Genomic DNA, 9,417 nt, shown 5'->3' with positions numbered 1-9,417 from the left:
TTTTACTTCCTTTGTTATATTCCTGAGTATTTAATTTTTATGGTATAATAACTATTTTAATTTCATTTTTAAATAGGAATATAATTCACTATGTATACATTTTGTTTACAGTTGAATCCAGGGATGACTAAATTACATCCCCAGTCTTATTTTTAATTTTGACTCTGGTTCTTATGACGTTGCACAGGCCAACCTCCAATTCTTAGTTCTGCAGCCTCAGCCTCCTGAGTAGGAGGCCATGCTTGGCTTCCCGTGTGTACGGTGCACACCACAACCTTGTCCGTCTTTTCTCAGTAGCTGTTTTGCTTTTCCCTAGGGCTTTCATGATTGCATTGTCTGTGAATAAAGATAACTTTACTTTTACCTCTTTATGCCATACACATTATTTATGTGTATTATATACAAATGTATATTATCTATTGATTGGGTTTTTTTTTGTCTTGTGGCACTGAACACTGTCTTTAGCAGTGTCGCGAAGTGGCCAGATGCGCACGCTTGCTTTTTCCTTGATCGCATGGCAAGGGCTCAGCTCTTCTGCGCTGGCTGCACTGTGCGCTGCAGATTTTCCGATGCCCTTTCTGGAGGAAGCTCCCTTCTGCTTCTCCCTTCCTGAGAGGTCTTTGTTTTGTTTTAGACGCAGGTGGGTGTAACACTATCAGAGCTTTCTCTTTCCAGATGATCGCGTGCTTTAAAAATATTTTGTTACGAGAAACTGCATTTATTACATCCTTCCCTTTACTTAATTCAGATCAAACCTGTTATTTTTCCAACTCGAGGGAAGTCCACAGTAATTGATTGAAACTTCCTTTTTTTTCTAATATAAACATTTAAAGCTGTAAAATTTCTCCTGGGCAACATAAATTCCACAAATTTCGATACGTTTTCATTTCATTCAATTAAAAATATTTTCTAATTTCTTTTGTGATTTCTTCTTAGATCCTGGGTTATTAAAAATGACTTAATTTCCTTTTTTGTGTATTTAGTACAGGGTTTACTGGGTCTAACTAAGTAGATAGGACTTGTAGTGATCCTCCTGTTTTCAGCCTCCCAAGCTCTGGGATTACAGGTGCGCCACACCCAGTCTCAATCACCTTCTCAGCATGCCCCGGGGGACAGGGCCAGCACAGCACACTGCAGATTGAACCCTGGTCCTAGCTCTGCCTAAGCAGGCTCTTTAGCCTGCTGAGCTATCTGGCTGGCCAAAAAATGATTTAATTTCTTAGGTCCCAGTAGATAACTTGGTCCTGAGTTCAATCCCTGGTACTACCAAAAAAAAAAAAAAAAAAAAGAAAGAAAGAAAGAATGAATGAAAGAAAAAGAAAAGAGAGAGAGAATTTAATTTCTTAATATTCAAGTATGTTTCAGATACATTTTTTATTAATTTCTAACTTAATCTTACTGTGATCAGAAAATATATTCTGTCTGATTTTTATTATTATTATTTTTTGTTTATTTGGCAGAACCAGGGATTGAACTCAGGCCCTTGTGCTTGCCAGGCAAGCACTTATTCTACTGAGCCATCTCCCTGGCCCAATTCTGTCTGATTTTAATCCTAATCCTTTTAAATTTGTTGAGCCCTGCGGTCTGGTCGTGTACATGATCTGTCTTAGGTAAGCAGTCCATGTATTTGAAAACAACGCGTAGTCTGCTGTTGCTCTGTCTCCTGCAGCTACCATGAGTTAGGCCAACCTGCTGATACAGCTGCGCAACTTTCTGCATCTTCACTGGTTCTCCTTCTGCTTTTGCATAATCCATCAGCTACTAAAAGCAAAGCGATCACATCTCCCGGAATAATTGTGTATTTGTCTGCTTCTCCTTCCAGATTTGTCAGATTTTGTTCCATGTTCTTTGAAGCTCTCTGACAGGGTACATAGACGTTTAGAACTGTGAGGTCTTCGTGTTGAAAAGATGTTTTGATCCGTACTTCCGATTTGATTTGAAACTGTCTCATGGCTGTTTATCAATAAAATTTTGAAAAAAAAAAAAAAAAGAAAAGATGTTTTGAATCAAGATCTCTGTTACTGCTCACTCTGAAGTTTACCTTGCCTTATCTCAGCATGGCCGCCCCACTTGTGTGGTTATTGTTTATGTGCACACCCTCTCCTGTGCATTTAGCTTGTGTCTCTTAAGTGCTTCTTATGAAACCCAAAGTAGTCAGCCCTTTTTTTATTATTCATCTTAATATTCTGTCTTTTATCTGGAGTGTATAGGATATTTATATGCTATTATTATTTTATTATTATTCATCTTAATATTCTGTCTTTTATCTGGAGTGTATAGGATATTTATATGCCCTTATTCATATAGTTAGGTTTTACTCTGCCGTCTTGCTATTTGGATTTATCTGATTTCATTTTCCCTCTTTTAGGTTCTTTTCTATTTTTTTTATTTATTTATTTTTATGTATTTAGTACAGTCTTCAGGGTCTCTCTACATGGTTTGGACTCATAGGGATCCTCCTGTTTTCAGCCTTCCAAGCTCTGGGATCACAGGTGTGTACCACCACACCCAGTGTCACTCTCTGTCTCAGCACACCCCGGGGACAGGGCCAGCAGGGCATGCCAGGGATTGAACCCAGCCCCTGAGTCTGCCTAAGCAGGCACTTTAATCAATAAGTGGCTGGCCCTTATGTTCTCTTTTAGATTGATTTTGTTTTCATTTTCATCTCTACTCAATTCATTGTTTTATTAGCTGAAGGTCAGTATTTTTGAGTGGTTTCTAGAGCAACCACTAGTCTATCTTGAATAGTGCTATATCTAGTCACACATAATGTAAGGACCTTAGAAAAATATGTCCTTTTTCTGGACTCAAATTTGTGCCATTGTTTTCATACATTTTACTTCCACATCCATTAGCTATGCCATTCTTTCAATGCCTTAGACAATAAATTGTAACCCAAAACCAACATTATACTCAATGATACAAAAAGACAACAATGCCCACTTTTGCCACTACTTTTTAACATAGGTTAGAAGCCCTAGCCAGAGGATTTAGACATGAAGAAAAGAGAGAGAGAGAGAGAGAGACAAATGGAAACAGAAGCAGACCTGTCTGTGTTTACAGATAACATTACAAAAAACCCTGGATTGGGGGCAGCCGGTTCTGTGTTTTGCAAGATGAGTAAACATTTCTGAGAAGTTGTAACTTGATAGAAGAGCCATGCCTTGCAGTATGAGTAGTGTGTGACAGGAAACATCACAATCACAACTGAGCCAGTGTTCTCTCTGCCTCTGTCTCTCTTTCCTCTCTCCCCTCCCGCCTCCCGCTCTGCAGGACTGGGTTCCCCACAGCAAGAAGGGATGGAGAAGGTCCCTGCAGAGGGGGCACAGAAATAGGAGGAAGTCCTTGTTGCAAGTGAGATTAGGAAGATATAAAAAATGTGGGAAACAACACAATTTTGTAGAAAAGCATCCACCAGCCAAATAATCCTGTAGCAACGCAAGCAGTGAATCTGTGCGGACACTATGCGATGTCACATTTCCATAAAATCCTCCAAAGAACGCAAAAGCAAGTGTCTCTGGCTAGGTTCAATGTTAAAGTTGCTCAAAAAGAAAAAGATTCCACTGGGCCAACAATAGCACTGATTGCCTCAGAGATAGTGTAAGTATCCTACACAATAGCCCTTCTCCCTCATACCAGCCATAAACCAAGTAGCTCAGCGGATTAAAGCATCTGCAAGCAGGCACGGGGCCCAGGGGTTCGATCCTGGGGCACACTGAGGCCCTGATTGAGACTGGGCGTGGTGGCGCACGCCTGTAATCCCAGCACTTGGGAGGCTGTAAACAGGAGAATCACTATAAGTCTGTTCCACGTAGTGAGACCCTGTACACCCTGTATACCCTGCCCTAAAATACAGAAAAATAAATAAATAAATAAACAAACAAATAAATAAATGGCAGCTCCCCATACCAGCCACAAAGTTTTCAAAGGTAAGTGCAGGTTGATTTGTTTATTTTTCTTAATATTTTATATTTGTTTCATTATTTTATTTTCTTTATTGTACTTTATTTATTGCTAAAGTGTTGTGGTCATTTTACATGAATATTTTTGGGTTGCGGAACAAATGATCTAAGTTTCCATTATTTCTTATGGAGAAATTCACTTTGAAATACAAGCACTTTGGATTACAGCATGTTTCAGGAATGAAACCAAGGCTTTACTGTACTTTATATGTAAGAATTCCACAAAAATACTGTTGAGCTGTAAGTACATTCAGCAAAGCTGTAGCATACAATGCCATTGTACCAAAATAAGTTGCATTTTTATTTGCTAACAATGAACAATCTGAAAAGAAAGTTAGGAATTCCATTTATAATAAAGTATAAAAGAATAAAGTACACAAGAACAAACTTAACCAAGAAGGAGTAAGACTTGAACACTGACAACAACAAAATATTGATAAAAGAAATTTAAAAAAATAAGTAAATGGAAAGATATACTGTGTTCACGGATTGGATGATAGTATTCCTAAGATTACAGTACTACCAAAGTGACCTACAGGTTTAATGCAACCCTTACTAAAATCCCCAAATTCTTCTGAATAGAAAAAAAAATCCTAAATTTATACTAACTCTAAAAATAAAAACAAAAAACCTCTAATAGCCAGAACGACATCGGAATTCCTGATTTCCAGACTTATTATAATGCTACAGTAATTGAATAGTGTGGTCCTGGCATAAAGATGGCCGTGTAGACCAATGGGATGGAACACAGCCCAGACCAAACTGTCAAATACAGAGTCAGCTGACTTTCGATAAGCACTCCACGCCCATTCACTGAACAGTCTTTTCTATCAAATGCTGCTGAGCAGAGTGGCATTCTTGGTGCAAGGAGGGAAGTTGAGATAATGCAAAATGGATCAGAGAGCTAAATAGAGGAGCTTAGAGCTACACAACAACAACAACAAAAACATGGAAAAACATTAGATTTGACCATGATCTTTTAAATATATGACACCAAAAGCACAAACAGTGAAAAAATAGATATGTTGGACTTCATTAAAAAAAAAAATAAGATTTTATACAAGAGAGTCAGAAGACAGGGTCGAAGAAAATCTTTGCAAATCACATATCTGATAGAGGATTAAAATTAATCCAGCTAAGCCTGTAGCCCTAAATTTCAATGTAAAGAAAGATGGGACAGAAATACAAGCTAAACACTAAGATGCCTAAGCAAGCAGAGGATTACAGAAGGTGAGACATTCCAAGAGATAAATAGCTTGGAAGAACTGTAAGATTAGATTGTAAATATAACAAACAAACAATCCACATAAACCTTGACCATAATCTGATTGTGGCAGAGGAAGAGGGGAGACGGCAGGCAGAGCTTTAAAACACATTCTTAGGGTCACTGGGAAAATGGGCCTTTAGTTTTAAACTGATAACAGCATGGTAGTTATGCAGGAAAGTATGTTGAAGAAGGCTAGCAGCTGATGATTTAGAAATGGGTCTGCAGGACCAGGGGGGCAGCACTTCGTGCCCTAGGTACCAGATGTTAGTAGCAAGTATTGTGCTGTTCCTTCTTCTCTATAGGTTCAAAAATTTCAACATAGCAACAAAAAAGTAGTGTGTCACTGAATAGTGCAATCTAAAATGGTAAATCTAGTTGTAAGAGGAAAGAAAAGAAAGGGGGGGGGGCTGGGGAGATGGCTCAATAGAATAAGCGCTTCCCTGGCAAGCACAAGGGCCTAAATTCAATCCCCAGTTAAAAAAGAAAAAAAAAAAAGGAAGAAGACTGAGAAGAAAAAAAGAAAGAGGAAGGAAGAAAGGAGAGAGAGACAGACAGAGAAAGAGAGACAGAGAAAGAAAGAAGCAAGCTGTGGCTCTCTGGCCCTGTGCGACTACCGTGGAACAGCTTAGGTGTTCTGCACGCCCTGTTCCTCGGCTTGGGTTAGACAATGTCCCTGGAACTACATGACGACACAGCAAGGCACAGTGGTGGTCTCATGCTAAGCCAGATTGGAGAAGTGACAAAGAATCTTTATGTGAATCAGGGAGGAAAACATTTTCATATATACATACAGCTCTTGTATAATCAATAAAAATCACTTCCATGGAATTGTTACTGTCACTCTTAGAGTATATAATTTGCCCAAAAGTCAAGCATAGCCTCAGAGGCCAACCAAAGGACTGGGGCCATGCTCAGTGAAAAAGAGCTTCTCTAGCATGAATAAAACCATGTTTAAATGCTGGTATTTAAGAAAGAAAAGAGGAGGAGAAGGAAAAGGAAGAGAAGCAGAAAGAAGCAAAAGTTATTGTGCGTGTGTACGCACCGGGATTGACTCTCGGAGGGGGCGGAGGGGGCAGAGGCCGGCCTTCTTTCATGGCTTGCATGCAATCCTTTGCTGATCGAATCGTGTTAATGAACTCTTCATGCTGTTCTCTCCAGTTAGATTTCTTCACAGGCTGAGACTGCAGGAACGAAAAACCAACAAACACTGCCGAAGACTATGTCTCCGGGACAACTTTGTGTTTTTAAAGCTGGGATTTGCATCTATAGGAAACAGGACTATAAAATTTGGAGAGAAAGGAGAATTTGCTTTTCAAAACAACTACTTAAAGAGGTTTTGGAACTGCAGTAATAAAATTTGCAAGTCACAACAGTGAAGGGAAACACAAAAATAAAAATCAGAATGAAACTACAAAATTTTAGTGGAAGACAAATGAAAGTGACGTTCTTCCTAATTGCTAGATTTAGAGCAATTCTAATGAAAATGTAAACAAAATTCTTTCAGTCACATCTGGAAAGTATCTGAGACAAATTTGGAGATACAACTGACCAAGATTATAAAGAAAGCAGCTAAAGTGGATTATACTTAGATGACTTTACACTGCTTTACCACGCAAAAACAAAACCAGTGGGATTGAAAATCAGTGTAAATGTACTTACTATTAGAAAGCACAATAAAGAAACCAGCAACAGTACCTTGGGCTGGGGAGCCTTCGCCACCGTGGGAATGTCAGTGCCCTGTAATCTCTGCTTCAAGGAGTTGAAAGGTTTGCGCTTTTTGTTAAAGAGCTTTCTACATATTGGTACATGCCTTTCCTAGAAAAGGAAGGATAAGTATTAAAATTTTGGAAATGCATCATCACAGTTTCTTAATTCTTTTGTGTATTTGGTGGGCCCCACTGCAGTAAGTGGGTCTGTGTCTTCAGAACCCAGTACACACATTTCCTAACTCTTGGATCACAGCAGAGCAAATCAATGCGGCTGTCCTCAACCGCATTAGATGCAGTGCTGTGTTTGGGCAAAGACAGTGAAAGGTCCAGGATCTTGATTGTCCTCCAGAAGTGCAAGCATACCAGGGTGGTGCTGGAAAGCCAGGGAACCTGCAGGAGTTAGGTCACCAGGAGCATGCCTTGAAAGGGATCAGGAAACTCTTGCCCATTCCTCCTGGTGGTCCTTCGCTTCTTGGCCATCAGGTGGGCAGTTCTGACCCATCATGGACTTTTGTGACCATGATGTGCTGCTCACCACAGGCTCAAGGCAATGGCCCAACCAACCATGCATGGGACCCTCAGAAGTGTCAAGCTAAAATAACCCTTTCTTGTAAAAAGAACCTCTCGGGTATCTTGCTATAGTGATGAAACAATAATCCAACAGCTACAGAGCTTTGCTGCAAATTTGTCTTTTAATATATTTAACTCTAAATATACGGACACTACCTTCTTTATTCAAACCTACAGTCCTTTAAGTGCTCATCATTTTTGGTGCAAAAACTGGGGAACCAAGACCCAGAGCTTTGCCTGAGTACATTTCCAAGTCTGTCCCTGGGTCCCTGTGGGAGGACAGCAACACTTTGTGCTTTTCCATGGTGGAAACGCCTAACAGCCATCATCCACAACGTTGTATCCCTACCCAGCACAGTATGCAAAACACACCGAACCTTCCCTGACCCTTCTACGCGTGGACCTCCCAGGACTTGAACCTACATCCAGAGGTGCAGCTTCTGGCCAACAAGGGCAGGAGCAGTGTCCTGGGGAACTCCTCCTGAACTCCCACTAAAACTTCAGAAAACTGTAACCATAGTTCATGAGAACAGATTACATTATTTTTAATTTCCTAGGGAAAAAAATCAAACCCACAACTTCACTTTGTAGCCTCTAAATGTAGTCAGGCTTAGAGTCCAAATCTTTTCAACTATCTCTCCTTGATCTAAAATAAAATACTTCACTGATCATTGTAAGACTTTTAGCAAATCATTGCTCTAGGAACCTCTTTACAATATATTTGGGCCTACAATCTGTTTGATCCCCTATTTTTAAGGTAGATCAAGGTTTTATTCAACTTCATAGCCAACAACCAAGGACCCTGACACATAGCTTGAATCTGGATCACAGATCTTGAGTCACACCTTGCATCCGTGTATTACTTTATTCAAATGGCGTAACACACCCCAGACTGGAGGCTTCTTTATACGCAGCAAAGCAGAAAACAGGAAGGTTAAGTGACTTGTCAGAATGAGTGACAAATTTGCGACTAAAAGCCAAGCTTCCAGATGCCTGAAATTCAATGCTCATTCCTTTTGACTAGCTAATCTCCCTGGTGTTTTTTGGGCCTTGAAATTTGAATTTTTGATGCTTAAAGAAAAGGCAGAAGAGCCAGAAGCTCCAGTCAGCTGAGCCAGGGCCCCTTGTGAATGCGCTCAGGGCTCCAGGGGTCTGGCAGCCGGGGTTCTGTGCCTCTTCTCCTCTGCTTCCCCTCCACATCTGCCTTCACTCTTGGCCCTGGCACCTCTTCCTTGATGTGACAGTCCATTTAACTCCCGTGCAGCACAGCTACACACTGTCTTCATGCTTACCAGAACATCTGCCGCAAAGCTTCTTCCACAGACTTCACAGGGAAACAGCTCCTGCTTACCATCTGGGTAAGAGTCAAGAGGACATTAGGTGAGCTTCATGGTATTGCCTGGCGCTGAGAAGCAGGGATGGGCTGGCGGTGACCTCAGTCGTCTCACATTCTCACTATCTTTTCCTCCTCACCAGCTGTGTCCTCTGTGTGTGTGTGTGTGTGTGTGTGTGTGTGTGTGTGTGTGTGTGTCTAGAATTGAACTTGGGACCTTGTGTTTATGGGGCAAATGCTGTATAGTACCCTGGCCCTGGAAACTGCTTTTGTAATCTTACCTGTATTTTTCTTTCCTAATATAAATTCACCAGACTGGACTCATAAATTCCATAACCTTCAGGCAACCAGGATATAATTATTTGATTCAGTAGTTAATGTGTACTTAAAGGAAGTACCTGATAGCTATGCTTTAGGTATACACACGAAGTTAACATCTTCAATATAAAGTCATAGCCAGGCATCACGGCGCATGCCTAACACCCCAGCCCCAGGAGGCTGAAGCAGAAGGACCACTGCTGTTCAAAGCCAGTCAGGATTGCACAGCAAGACACTTTCTCAAAAATAAATAAATAA

At 40.5% G+C, this 9,417-nt stretch overlaps 1 protein-coding gene across 2 annotated transcripts in view; it reads right to left on the bottom strand.

Moving 5' to 3' along the window:
• Zc2hc1b (zinc finger C2HC-type containing 1B) overlaps window positions 1–9,417 on the bottom strand; it is a 68,753-nt gene that overhangs the window by 47,579 nt on the left and 11,757 nt on the right. For both annotated transcript variants that reach the window (XM_023712261.1, XM_023712262.1), the window contains exons 2-4: window positions 8,801–8,862; window positions 6,925–7,044; window positions 6,272–6,410 (exon numbers count right to left, since the gene is read on the bottom strand). In XM_023712261.1, the coding sequence (XP_023568029.1) occupies window positions 6,272–6,410; window positions 6,925–7,044; window positions 8,801–8,862 (321 nt within the window). The remainder of the gene's footprint in view (window positions 1–6,271; window positions 6,411–6,924; window positions 7,045–8,800; window positions 8,863–9,417) is intronic.

The sequence above is a fragment of the Octodon degus genome, unplaced genomic scaffold (assembly GCF_000260255.1).
Source record: "Octodon degus isolate 3935 unplaced genomic scaffold, OctDeg1.0 scaffold00024, whole genome shotgun sequence".
Taxonomy (NCBI): domain Eukaryota; kingdom Metazoa; phylum Chordata; class Mammalia; order Rodentia; family Octodontidae; genus Octodon; species Octodon degus.
This window is presented reverse-complemented; position numbering and strand designations above follow the sequence as displayed.